Raw genomic sequence first — 14,353 nt, 5'->3', positions numbered from 1 at the left:
ACATGATATTTTACTCTATAGTATAATTTACTTTACTATATAGTATACTTTACTTTACTGTATAGTATACTTTACTTTACTATATAGTATACTTTACTTTACTATATAATAGACTTTACTTTACTATATAGTAGACTTTACTTTACTATATAGTATACTTTACTTTACTATATAGTAGACTTTACTATATAGTATACTTTACTTTACTATATAGTAGACTTTACTTTACTGTATAGTAGACTTTACTTTACTGTATAGTATACTTTACTTTACTATTTAGTATACTTTACTTTACTGTATAGTATACTTTACTTTACTATATAGTAGACTTTACTTTACTGTATAGTATACTTTACTTTACTATATAGTAGACTTTACTTTACTATATAGTATACTTTACTTTACTATATAGTAGACTTTACTTTACTGTATAGTAGACTTTACTTTACTGTATAGTATACTTTACTTTACTATATAGTAGACTTTACTTTACTATATAGTAGACTTTACTGTATAGTATACTTTACTTTACTATATAGTATACTTTACTTTACTATATAGTATACTTTACTTTACTATATAGTAGACTTTACTATATAGTATACTTTACTTTACTATATAGTAGACTTTACTCTATAGTAGACTTTACTTTACTATATAGTAGACTTTACTTTACTATATAGTATACTTTACTTTACTATATAGTAGACTTTACTATATAGTATACTTTACATGATATTTGAGAATGATTTTCGGATATTATTTTATGATAATCTAGACGTGCATAGAACAACAGCTGCGGCTCAGTAATTCTAGCATTAGTCGATTTTAGTGTAATTCGGATTTCAGTTGGGGTTACTTTGTAAAAATCAATTAAAATATCGGCATAGGAAATCCTAATAAAAAAGTAATTCCATAATTGTGTTATGACACATGCGACTACTACTGTGTTATATGTGTTATAGTAGTCTCAGATGACAAATATAAAAAGATTTTCGCAATTATTTGCAGTAGTTAACAAATTTAATATAATAAATATTCAACAAATAAAACAATGACAAACAGTTTGATCAGTACCCTGCAGTTATATTACTGGCAAATATAAAAATATTTTAAAGCTAAAAATTCGAATCATCCAACGTCATCGATTGACGGATAAACAATCAAACGGATACAGTCAACAGTAGCCCTTTGGCTATTGAGGCGAATCCATCCATCTTTTCGTATGCAGCTACATAATTAGAATGTATATTGCAAGTTCACGACTATAAGATCAAGTTTTTACAAGAAACTGTACTTTTCCGAAACTAATATTAAGTACTCAGTTAACATCCTACGAATTCATCCATCTGTGTATATGCAACAGTTTCTTCATAATTAGACCGTAGATACATATTGCAAATTAGTGAACTTAGATCAAGTTTTTGCAATAAAATATTTAGTAAACTACTAGTACAGAACCTCTTCTACCGAGTTAAATATTGAACGAAAGTTTTCTTCCATGTTGTATTCTGTCCTTGGCGCTAACGGGGTTTCCCATTGATTTACATCGTTAAACTGACCTATGTCCATTTCATTATCAGGATAATTTTCTTCTAGTAACGACACTTTTTCCTCTGGTGCGGACGTCAAACTTGACGCACGCGTAAACGGTACTCTTTGTAAGATACTTTCAGTTTTATCTTTGGTTACTGCTTCAGAATTTGCAAATTTAGAAAAATAAATATCATTGTGTAAGCTAGAGAAATAATCTTCAATCTTTTGTCCTTCAAGTGCTGTAGATGTGTATAAATTTTGCATTGTTTTTGGAACATATCCATACATACTTTCAACATTATTTATGTCACTATGGGGTCTCTTAGGACGGTTATTGTCAATAAATAGACTAGGTACTTTCATGTGTGTGAAATTATCACTATGTTTATGATCATATGGATCTAAAGATGTGTGTTCACTGTCGCGAAGTGCCGGAGAATGTGGATCTGTATTGAAAATGTCCTGTATACGCCTTCTTTTGTTAGGAACATTATTTTGGGGCGGTTTCTCCGCAGGTTGTGTCGCTTCGTGGGCAGTGACGGATTGTGTATCTTGAAAATTTCCAGTATCGTCCAGTAACTTCCGCCTTTGTAACGTCACAACATTCCCTTTGTTACGCCGTCTTTGTCTTTGTTTGTTTTTAGATTGTCCAGAAGAGAATCTTCTTCGGGGAAAGCAAATCATGTTCCAGAAAGAAGACATCTTATGAGTTAACCTGGATTTTCACCGACAATTTCTTAAATCCAACTTTCAGAAACTTTATTTCAGCTGTTCCGTGCTCAACCTATTAATAAAATATATGAAATGTTTTAATAACAAACTAAAATAAAATCTGATATCGAAAAGATGACATTTATGTTATATACGGGTAAATATACATGCCATGCTTAATATTTAAACAAACCATGATATATAAAATGACTTTTAGGTTGTTGGGTTTTTTTTCTCTTTTTTTCGCGGTCCCGATTTCGTTTAACACACCTTTCCTTTTCTTCACCAAGGCCGTTTAAGTTGACATATGTATTGAATGACCTATGAATGTTTTTTTAGTTCTGCATGAGGGATGATTTGTAGTCAGCTGTCGGGTATGTGTTACATATAGGCAAAAAGACGTTAAGATATTCACTTTTTTCACAAAATATTTTTCTGACATATTAGTAGAAGGGTTTTCTTACTGGCAATCATACCACCGCTTCTTATCTTTATAGTATGTATATATTTGGAACCTATTGTATAAATAAAACAAATTCAAAGGAAAAAGGGATCAAATTTTGATCAAATCAAATTACATACAACAGAACTAAAAATAACACTGTTTGTTGTATTTTTATCACTGCACTTAGTTCATTGAACCCGGTATCCCCTTAATTTATTGTTATAACATTTTCTTTTTCTTTATTTGTATCTATGTTATAATTATTCGCTTTTTTACAAAACATGGTTATATTTTTTTCTCATATTCGTAATATCTTTCAAGAAACGTAATGCCTCTTCCACTTTATTGTTTACCGTATCTATGTAAAATTATAATATCATAATATATCATAAACCATAAATTAGCAGAAATGACGACTGTTTGTGAATCGAATATTCATCTCATGATCACCCGTACTAAAAAAAATAGTCCATTTAGCAGTGTGACTAAATTTTACTAGGTTTTTTTAACACAGCAACAAAAACAAAACCAAAGAATTCTGGCTTACCTTGTTTTACCTGATGAAATCCGCCATTTTGATGCTGATTTCAAGAGACAAATATCATGATCAACCGAAACATTATCGGAAAAGTGTTGTGTTGAATTATTAATTACTTGGCGCTCAATATTTCATACATCAATACACAAAAGTTGACAATAAATTCTATTTTATATCAATAATGTAAATATTCTGGAAATGAATTACTGATTGAGGTTTACATACCTATACCTGATACCAGGTATTGAATACTAATACACTGATATACATGTTATATAGACTATATGTTTATCAAAGATTTGATTCTTTTGTAGGCTCAAGGACTTTAGGATAAATAGACATTTAATTTTAAATATAAAGAAAAAAATACATAAAAATCCTTTCAAATATATTTGTATTTCTGATCGGCTCCTTTACGTCTACTTAATTGTTCGAATCAATTTTTAAGTGCTCCTTAGATCCTTATAATTCAATGACCGTTATATACTTTGTTCGTGGATTCTAATATCGAGCTTTTCAATGGACCAAACTATGCACAGTCTAACCCAAAAAACATCTATATTTGAGTTATGAAATACGAAATAGTGTTTTGGTCGATCATGATGATTGAAAATAGTGAGACAATTATCCACCAGAGACCAAAGACATAGACCTACCAAAGATGTAGAAGTTATTAAACAACTATTGGTCGTCGTTCGGTCAACAACCAAAACCCACACCGCCATAGTCAGAGCTATAAAAGGCCTAGAAATGACAAATGTAAGATAATCCAAACGAGAAAACTAACAGCCTGATTATTGTAAAAAAACTTCACAAGAGAAATGAATACGATATACAGCAACAAACAACATCCACGGAATTACTACTGAATCACACCCCTCCCCCTTTTCCTTACCAGTTACGAAGCAGTACATCATTAGAGAAAACTATAAAAATCAGTTGAAAATGCATAACTCATCGGAGTAAACGTTTATTTCAAGGCAATACTTCTGTAAAAAAAAATCTCACTAGCCCGATCTTATTTTGATAGACATGTCCTTAGTAAGGCTAGCACAGACTATAAGAGTTATGAATTGTTATAAAATCCGAAAAATGGGGGAAACAAATGATTGCTGTGTTTCCTTTAAGTCTTAATAAATTGTTATTTTAAAGAGAGGTGAAAATACCTAATTCTATCTCATACATCGAAATAAACTGAAAATGCCACGGTAAAAAACAAAAAGACACACACAAAAAAACAACAGTAAACAAAACATGCAAGTCCATAGAAAACTAAAAACTGACCAACAAGAACTACTAGTTCAGTTATTTACATTTTTTTTTAACTGATGTTAAATTGCTGTCCCATTAATATTTTATAAATAAAACGGGAAGATATCAAACAAACGACACTGTATGTCACCATTAACTGACCTCGTACGGGTCATCATACATAAAACAAGACTCATACAATTTGTTCAACTCTGTATAAAACTTACCCAAATATAGAAAATTTGTGAATAAAATAAAAAAATAACTGAAATTACCCAAAACAAACTATGACTAGAAATAAAGCAAACTAAGCCTTTGTCGTGTTGGTTTCCAAATTAATTATAATATATACTATGTTATTTTCATATACTATTACGGGGGCGTTTAACTACTACCCATGGGGGACTTGCGTGGACTGCTATGTTATTCACCTTTTTATTTAAAAAAAAAAAAATCAAAAGTTTCACACATTTTTTCGATCGGTCCCCAAGGCTGATAGATCAAATGAAGTTTTAATTTGTAGTTTGAAAAAATGTTACTGCTGCTTGATAACATTAATTAATTTTGAGAGATAAAATCAATTACAATGAGGTATAGGGTAAAAATGGTTTGTAGTTAAATACTTTATACGTATACTATTAATGAGAATTCTATAACTCATTCAATTTTTAGTAATACAAATTATTTGTTGTACATGTATATAAATTTTGACTTATTTTATCTATTCTGGTCGTAATTTAGGTATTTGTAAATATGAAATTCCCTTTTTTAATGTTTACACGTATATCCCTTTATTCGTTCAATAAAAACTCTGAAATGGTCAGTTTTTTAACCAATACTGGAAAAAATGAATATTTACCTATAGTTTGTAGAAAGACTCACCTTAATATTCAAACGACTGAATTTACTTTTAAAATATCCTTGTAAACATTTGGAATAAGATCGGTATAGCTTTTCTTAAATTTACAAATAATCAAAATGACGTCCTTCCAAGTAAACAGAATGTGTATCAAGATTTGATTGTTGATATAATACAGCTATATTTCTACACAAAGTTTGTATTATGACGACATTTTTATTCATGGATATTTATTAAATGTCTCGAGGGTTTCTATTCTTTTGAATAAATTCATTGATCCGTACCACACATAAAGAGGATTTAACTAGAAGTTATTTTGGTCATTGAAATTGTTTTTAACTTCATGGATCATGTTTCCTTTTTTTTAATTTATTTATATCACTTGTATATTGTGACGTCATATAACGGATTAACAATTTTTTGTGTTTTCGTCAAATCGTACTAAACAAAAAGTATATATATATATGACATAATTTAAAGTTTCATCTCTTAATGCTTCGATAACATTAACAACTGTGTGATTCTAAGCTGCTTAAAAATACAGTTAAATGATGAAGATTTATGTACATATATATCACCGCATTAAGTAACCGGGTTTAAAAAAGAAATATTTATATATGCATTTCAAAAAAAGGACAATTTACAGTCTTTAAATGTCTACTTGAATTACAGTATTGCAGCTTTATATGTGAACTTATTCGTTTTCTTACCTGATCGTATCGTCTGACTCTCAGTATGTCTGAATGTGTCTGTCTTTTTCCTTTTCTCCCCCTCTTTTTTTCTCTTCCGTTAACTTAAGGTTTTATTTATAATCTAACCAGAAAATTTCCTGGCTATCAAATAAAATTTCAAGTCGATATAAAGTTAAACTAATTTGATAAACGCTCCAACAAGATGATTTAAAAGATGTTATAATATTTGTGGCCGGTGTTGACGCACATTTTCAAAAACTGACTATAAATTATTTTAAAGTACAAATAAAACGTAATAATAAAATTAACATGTTGCTAGGGATTAAGTCATTAATATCCATTGTCATTAATTGTCGTTGACACGTAGCATGGAAACGAAATCAATTATTGGATTAGTAAAACATACATTTTTAAACCAAAAGACAATTAAATTGAAAACGAGTCTGTTTTATCATTGATAATTTATAACGCAGAGAACGTACATATTAATGGCCCCTTGTATAACCCCCTGTACAATAATGTGCATAAAATTGCACTAGGAACTGTTCCTTAAACTCTCTTTCTCCCTGTACAATAATGTGCATAAAATTGCACTATGAACTGTTCTTTAATCTCTCTTTATCTTTTCCAGATGGAATCAAGTGTAGATTCATCCTTATTTCTTATTTTGATGTAAGTTGTTGTTTGCCATACTATGAAAGCATCCATGATAGTCCTGGTCTTTCATAGATATAGGAAGATGTGGTATGAGTGTCAATGAGACACCTCTCCATACAAATAACTATTCAGTATATATTCTGTCTATCTTTTAACGGTACTGAGCCATCACATATTAGACTTGTCTTTTCTCTGTTTGTTTTAACAGCATTTATTTCCACGATTAACTAAAAATGTAAATGCAAACAACTTTAAACCTTTAGCTAGCATAAATTACTGTTCATTGTTATAGAATGGTTAGTTTTTAATTTCATTGTCATTTGGTCTCATGTAGAGAGTTATCCTATTTTTTATTTAAGTATATTATTCAACCAAGCAGGTTTTCGCTAAAAAGGGATATCGAAATTCAAAATGCGGGCGAACGAAGTAATACTGCTCTACAATGGATTCTAGTATCTGCGCTGAATTTTTCTCTTTTAGTTCATTTCCCCCCCTGCTAAAATGTCCAGCACCAGAGAGATGATTGTGACTAATCCAAATAATTGGCATATTTTTCGTATGATCATAGTACCAATACATCGACACGGGTGGATGTCGTAAACTTGATGCTAAATGCTCACCAAGAAACAGCAACAATTTGCGGTCTACAACGCATTCATTTATTTGGACGATATGTTGTATTTTTCACCTGGTTCACCATTTCGAATAATGTATAATAAACAATAAAACGATGTCACTAACCCTATCATTATTTTACATCATTCAAACGATGTTTTTTGTACCAACAACATATAGATTTTCAAATTAAATCTATATGTTTGAAATTTGCTGATTTAAAGACAACTTTTATAACGTTTTTCGCAGATTTGATATACTATGATCTATTTTAACAGAACTCGATTCACTGAGTATTTCTTTAGAAAAAAAATAGAAAATTATTTTTCTATTTTCAGTTAAAGTTCAACAAGGCAAGAAAATTTGTGGCTAAGTCCATTTACTGTAACCAGAGACATATATTATATGTTTCTGCTGTAACTTGACCGTAAACTAAAATGAGTTGAAATAATGATAAAAACAAAAAATGATTGTAAAAATGACTATGATCTTTCTGTTGCTATGAGAACATGTTTCAATTTTGTATCAGATACAGATATAATACTTCAATGATTGTAACAAATTCATGTTAGTTTTGTACTTGTTTCATAAATCAAAACATAAATTGCATTGACTTATATGATAAAGAAACAGAACCTGTTCCCGGCTTTTTGGATTTTGACACTATTCTTCGCCGGCGAAGCGGACTACTTTATACTGACATATATGTGCAATAACCAATCACACAAAGACTTGTATCCCACAAATCGAAAATCAATTTAAATGTGTGATAATTGAGACAATCACAAACAAAATGAGAATTGTTTCTACATTTTCACACCACATGAATGGAACAGAATAAACAATAGCAATTAACGGCTGGCAGTTAGAAATTTGTTGTATAAAAAAATACATGTCAAAGACATGATTTTTTGCCTTAAGGTAAATTATTTGTACCGGAAATATAATGACAAGTATTGAATTAGTGACACACTAATTGGTGAATCGATTGTAATTTTTTGGAATCTAAATTATTTGAAACACTGATTTGTATTCGGGACTTGGCAGGTTCGCGTTCAGTATTTTAGCATTCTCAATAAAACTGGTATCCTGTCTTCATACTATTTACCAGTTACAACCTTGTCCATGCGAAATTTATAAAAATATCTCACTGATTTTCTGTGATAACTCAGTTATTGCAACTAAGGTACTTAAAATAGAAATAGTTGTTTTCCCCTTATGATTGATGTACAAGACACACAAGATCTCTTGATTTAGTACCACTTATTTCAGGTTCAGTGTATTTTCAAATTTGAAGCGATTCAGTTTTTCCTTTCGTAGGTAGGTGGTTTTCTCAGTGCTCTTCGGCTTCCTCCGCCAATAAAAACTGGCCACCACGAAAAAGTCTTTATTAGTCTGGGTTCTACCATTCCTCAATAATATCAAATTGGAATATGGGATATTCTTTCAATTTTAAGGTTAAAGAAACATGGATAAAAACTGGGTCTCACTAATTAGCGACAACAAGCGTCAAGAAGCGACAACAAGCGTCAACAAGCGACAACAAGCGACAACAAGAATTATTTTAGCGACAACAAGCGACAAGAAGACTATTTAGCGACAAGAAAACTTTTTTTTTTATTAGATATAAAGAAATTTGTATTTTTAATTTTTTTTTGAATTTACGAGCAGATATGTCTTATTATATAGATAGACGAAGAAAAGAAACATTTGCGAGGAAGAAAGAGATTGTGAAGTCTATATTAGTATATTGGTAGATAAAGAAATTAAACATTTGTAAAGAAGAAATTTAAGAGATTGAGCTTCTTTTTTTAATTTTTAAATATGAAGTAATCTCATAATACAATAATTAAACGTAATACTGGCTGTTATACATAATAGATGATAAAATAAATATGTAAAATATAATGTTTCATTTTTTTCTACCAATTTTAACTTTCTTGTCACTAGAATTATTTTCTTTTGCATATTCTTTTAATATTTATTGCAATAATTAATTTTAATTAAAAAAGATATGTTTTCTTGTCGCTAAATAGTTTCTTGTCGCTTGTTGTCGCTAAAATAATTCTTGTTGTCGCTTCTTGTCGCTTGTTGTCGCTAAAATTCTTGTTGTCGCTAATTAGTGAGACCGTAAAAACTAATCCATGCATGTTTCATATTATTTATATTTTATTTATCTGTAAAGAGAAAGATTAAAGTTCGTGAAATGAATACACAGACAGGACTGTCCCCTTGCGATGGCCAGTACTTGATTTGTCAAAAGTTGGTGAAACAGAGAAATGAATAGGCAGACAGGACTGCCCCCTTCAGAAGATCAGTACTTGATTTGTCAGTCTACTAATCATTTTTGGATTGTACTAATGAAGTTATATGCAACACTCAGACTCTGTTCACAAAAATAGTTTACTAGAATTATTCCTTCTTTACCTTCAGTGTCGCTTTTCCTTTTTCTACAAGAGCCTGTTTTAAACTAGAGATCCATGATGATTATATCTTACCAGGTTGTTGTAATCGAGAAACATCACCTGTGGAGATGCTGAGTTATATCCAGGAAGAATAGTTTAAAAGGAATAATGACAAGTTATAGAAATAAAGGTTGAGACAGAACAACAAATGGCTATTATATTTATTTATTGGTCGTCCCACTGTCTATATCACTCTGTTCAGCTCTTAATATTATTCCGTATCATGTCTTTGTGACGTCAAATACGTTGACCCGGCCTTAATAACTTTGACCCGGACATATCAGCGACGTCATAATGTTTGAACCGACGTTAATAACTTTGACCCGAACTTATCAAGTCATCTTTTGTGTGCTTGTGAAACAAAGAAAACACTTCTGAATCACGCAAATAGAGCCCGATAAATCGATTATCAGATTATCTGCATATTGATATTGTAAAATATCAGCTGCTTGACATTATATGAAGGCTTTTTGATCTCGTTCGCTACGCTCACTCGACAAAAAGCTTCATATTATGTCTCGCAGCTGATATTTTACGATATCAACATGCTGATAACCTGATAATCGGTACATAATAAAGGAATAATGACAAGTTATAGAAATAAAGGTTGAGACAGAACAACAAATGGCTATTATATTTATATATATGTATAAAAAAAAAAATCTGTGTCGAAATTTTAGTGAGGCAATTGCCTCACTTGCCTCAAGGGTAGTTACGGCCTTGGCAATACCAGCAGAATTGTGTTTATTGACCCTAAAGAACTAAACTTAACCTTGACCATTCCTGTGGTGTTACTTTTGAAGATTGTCTTGATGATGTTAGGGAAATACAATATCTTTTCTTTCATTACATGTACATGTATGTATGTTCTTGTTTTAGGTATAAAAAATATAAAGAAGATATGGTATAATACTACAACCAATATGTCTGTGTCCCTGTTAAAGTGTATGAACAGATTGGGACCATTCAGATGGTGTGGCTACAATGGAAAACCAGCCCAAGCATTGGTATGTAAGGTCTATATATTTGCCTTTGTATTTATCTACAATCTAATAGTAAGCTGTTTCATACACAGCACAAACTTGAACCTGAATCTCTAACTGAGTTATCCATCCTAGATCTAATATGTTTCTTTCATAGCACACAAAGATGAACATAAATCTTAGGTGGTTTCACAGCAGCACAAAACATGAAAATGAATTTCAGACAGTTGTTTCTGAATTTTGTTCTGACACCTATAAAAGTTTCTAGGTACCAGGTATACTAAATTCAGAGACAACTGCCTCTAAGAGCGTAATCTATTTTTAAAGGTGTTTCATCTGCAGCACACACAAACATGAACCTGAATCATAGGTGTTTTATCCAGAGCACAAAAACATAAATCAAAGGCGTTTCATTTAAACATGAAACTGAATCTATGGCGTTTCAATTACAGCACAGAAACTTGAATCTAAGGTGTTTCGTTTACAGCACACAAACTTGAACCTGAATCTCAGGTATTTCTACCAAAATCTTAATTTAAACTGCTTCTTCTAAAGCTTATCAACATGAACCTTAATATGAGCTTGCACATACACATTAACTTAAATCATACACAAATGCATTACCTGAAATCTTTTTCTTGAAGCATATCAATACCAAGTCTGACAACAGTCATAGAGATATAGAATAGAATAGAATAGAATATTTTTATTTCCCAAATTACAGGGCCTATAAAGGGCATAAAATTAGATACAGATACAATTGATTGACATAATTGGCAACAACAACAACAACAATAATAGTCACATGTAAATATATATATTTAGTTTATTAGCATTGGTCAGAATCAGAGTCACAGATATATATATACATGTATTATATAATATTTTGAAAAAAATACATATGGACCAAATCAGCATGGAGTATAATGAATGATATAAAGATTAAAAAAAGATTTGTCAGTTATATTTATTGATCTATTGTAGTTTTCAAATACTGGTACTAATGAAATTCAAAATTTATAATCGTCTAAGTAGAAATGTTATATTATTTGCAAAAAAACCTCCCTAGATTAATCTGGTCTGAAAACCTGTTTTGGGGACTTAATCATGAACATTCTAATTTTCCACAAAACCGGTGGTTAATGTCAAAGAAATTTTATCACAATCAGACAATATCTTAAATAGAAAATTTATAAGAAATTGTCTTTTTTTCTTCTTCAGAAAACAATCAAGTGGCATCCTGTTCAGACAGTTACAGTGGTTCCGGGAAAACAATATGTAACCTTCAGGAATAAAATTCTATGTGAAAAAGACAAAATACTACTAATTAATTGTAAACATTTACATGTAATACCTGATGAACCAAGATCTAAGGGTCGTCAAGAAAAAGACAAGGTACCACATGACTTTGTTTTTATATTTCAAAGCTCTTATGAAAATTATATAAAGATAATTGGATTCATTGTACCATTATTGTCATATTTAGTAGGTATAACAATTTTTGATATTCAAAGTCGTTTTACTGATCCAGAAAAAGAAAAAGAAAAAGTATTCATTGACAAAAAGAATATTCCGTTCGTTATTGGATGTTCAGCTTTCACCATTATTTTGCTTACTTGCCTTACTAAAGTCTACAGATTTACAATGTTCAGAATGTATAAGCATATAGATTCTGATTTATTTATTGGTGTTGTTCCAAGATGGTTTCTTTGGACGAAGAACTTTACATTTCGTGCCGCAGATATAAAACGCTTCCCACCTTCAGGATATAGACGTTTTGTTAGAGGAGATGTACAGATTAAAGGAAGACCTTTTGTTTTAGACTTCGCTGAATTTGGACTACCAAAATATTATAATGAGATGCTAGGATATGATGTGGAGGCTAGTGGTAGAAAATTTGAAGAAGATGTAATAATTGAAAAATTTAAACGGAGAAAATAAACTTAAAAACATTTGAAAGTCTTTTGATTTTTGTTTGCCATGTGATGTTAATCATTGAATATGAATATATATCTAATGATTTTCAAATTCTATGCTGATATTTATTTGTTTTTACTATTATATAGATATAAGAAGAGGTGGTATGAGTGCCAATGAGACAACTATCCATCCAAGTCTCAATTTATAAAAGCAAATCATTAGAATTTAGAGGTCAATATATGGTTTCAACATCTAACAGCAAGCTATAAGGCAGCAACCATTTGATTTTCTGGGGGGGGGGGGGGCTATGGTTTTTTGTTTTTTTTGGAAAAGAAAGTGTGTTTCCAGTTTTTGGAGAAAAAAAATAATTTGTTTTTGATTCTGAGAAAAAAAAATTGTTTGTTTCACCCTCAGCTGCCACTATATGTAATGCTAAAATTGAAAGAAAAAAATTGTTTTCAACTTTTCGCGAAAAAAATAGATTGTTTTTCGCCACAGGCAGAAAAAAAAAGTTTGTCCAAGAAAAAAAAACAAAGCCCCCCCCAGAAAATCAAATGGTTGCTGCCTAAAGTGATTTTAAAATGACTAGTGGAAAACCCATTCAAACAGGGAAACCAACGGTCTAATCTATATGAAAAAATGAGAAACACTTATGAATCACACCAACAACTACAACGACTGGGTTAGGACAGGTGCAAACAAATGCAGAGGTCCAGATTCTTGGGGTATTAAAAAAAGGGGTAGGACCAATTTCCCCTGAATTTATTTCAAATTAGAGCCATTTCCAAAAAATCTCTATGAACTTAACTTGAATACACATTAGAAAGCTCCTGTGTGTATTTATAGGTTTTAACAGTATCATGGCCTTCCTAATAAGTATAACAATTTACAAAAAATGATAGCCTGAATCCAAGATTATAACAGATTTTGGCAATTTGGGGTATTTATACCAAATACTTAAAGATGGACATAGATATAAGAAGATGTGGTATGAGCCAATGACACAGCTTTCCATCCTAGTCAAAATTTATATAAAGTTATCCATTATAGATCAAAGTACAGCCTTCAACACAGAGCCTTGACTCAATCAAACAGCAAGCTATTTTGGGCCCAAAAAAATTACTAGTGGAAAACTATTCAAACAGGAAAAACTATATGAAAAACAAGAAATACTTATGTACCACATCAACAAACAGGTTACCGACATAGGACAACAAACAAATGTAAATACATTGTTATTAACCAAAACCAAATGCCTTTCCAGTATGACTTAAGGTGGATCATCAGTATAGCTTTCCTGTGATAGTATTTTCTAATACTAGTACATTTTCAAGATATAGATTTTACCGTGTCTTTTTCAAAAATATTATAAAAAGTAAAGTGAGGTGCTCATATTTGCCAGGGACACAATTTCGCCGTTTTATGATTTTTGAGGAGTAAAAAGTTCAAAGGGTGGGTGAAAAGGAAGAAATAAGCCGGTAAATTATATAATAACAAAAATGTATAACAAATATGATTATTTTTTTACCTTAGACAAAATTTAAGTGCTGCAAAGATCCGAAATACTGACAACGATTTCGGACAATTTCCTGCATGAAAAAATGATTTCAATGAGGTATTTCTTAGTAAAGCTTTGACTGATTGTCCTTAATTTTAGTTACACCTTTGAAATGTCTGCTCT

The 14,353-nt window shown here is 30.7% G+C and overlaps 2 protein-coding genes across 3 annotated transcripts; one reads left to right on the top strand and one right to left on the bottom strand.

Annotated features, from left to right (window-relative positions):
• Positions 1–1,038: 1,038 nt before the first annotated feature.
• Positions 1,039–5,697, bottom strand: LOC134721857 (uncharacterized). Of its 2 annotated transcripts, none has more exons than XM_063585114.1 (2): positions 3,240–3,607; positions 1,039–2,320 (listed from the first exon to the last, which is right to left on the bottom strand). In XM_063585114.1, exon 2 carries the CDS (start codon positions 2,236–2,238, stop codon positions 1,450–1,452), a length of 789 nt encoding a protein of 262 aa, XP_063441184.1. In that variant the 5' UTR covers positions 2,239–2,320; positions 3,240–3,607; the 3' UTR covers positions 1,039–1,449. The 2 variants fall into 2 exon arrangements, with proteins under 2 accessions (XP_063441184.1, XP_063441183.1); XM_063585113.1 differs by lacking the exon at positions 3,240–3,607 and adding an exon at positions 5,364–5,697 and having other exon boundaries at positions 1,040–2,320.
• Positions 5,698–8,372: 2,675 nt separating this feature from the next.
• Positions 8,373–12,735, top strand: LOC134723751 (uncharacterized). The gene is made up of 3 exons (XM_063587297.1): positions 8,373–8,490; positions 10,649–10,776; positions 11,974–12,735. The coding sequence occupies exons 2-3, from the start codon at positions 10,693–10,695 to the stop codon at positions 12,691–12,693; spliced, it is 804 nt and encodes a 267-aa protein (XP_063443367.1). The 5' UTR covers positions 8,373–8,490; positions 10,649–10,692; the 3' UTR covers positions 12,694–12,735.
• Positions 12,736–14,353: the final 1,618 nt, after the last annotated feature.

This window comes from Mytilus trossulus, chromosome 6, assembly GCF_036588685.1.
Source record: "Mytilus trossulus isolate FHL-02 chromosome 6, PNRI_Mtr1.1.1.hap1, whole genome shotgun sequence".
NCBI lineage: Eukaryota > Metazoa > Mollusca > Bivalvia > Mytilida > Mytilidae > Mytilus > Mytilus trossulus.
Note: the sequence above shows the minus strand (reverse complement) of the source record. Positions and strands in the feature narration are given on the sequence as shown.

Coding starts and splice junctions, on each gene's coding strand:
- LOC134721857 (XM_063585113.1), bottom strand. CDS start 2,238: ATGTCTTCTTTCTGGAACATGATTTGCTTTCCCCGAAGAAGATTCTCT.
- LOC134723751 (XM_063587297.1), top strand. CDS start 10,693: ATGTCTGTGTCCCTGTTAAAGTGTATGAACAGATTGGGACCATTCAGA. Junction 10,777..11,973: donor GAAAACCAGCCCAAGCATTG/GTATGTAAGGTC, acceptor TTTCTTCTTCAG/AAAACAATCAAGTGGCATCC.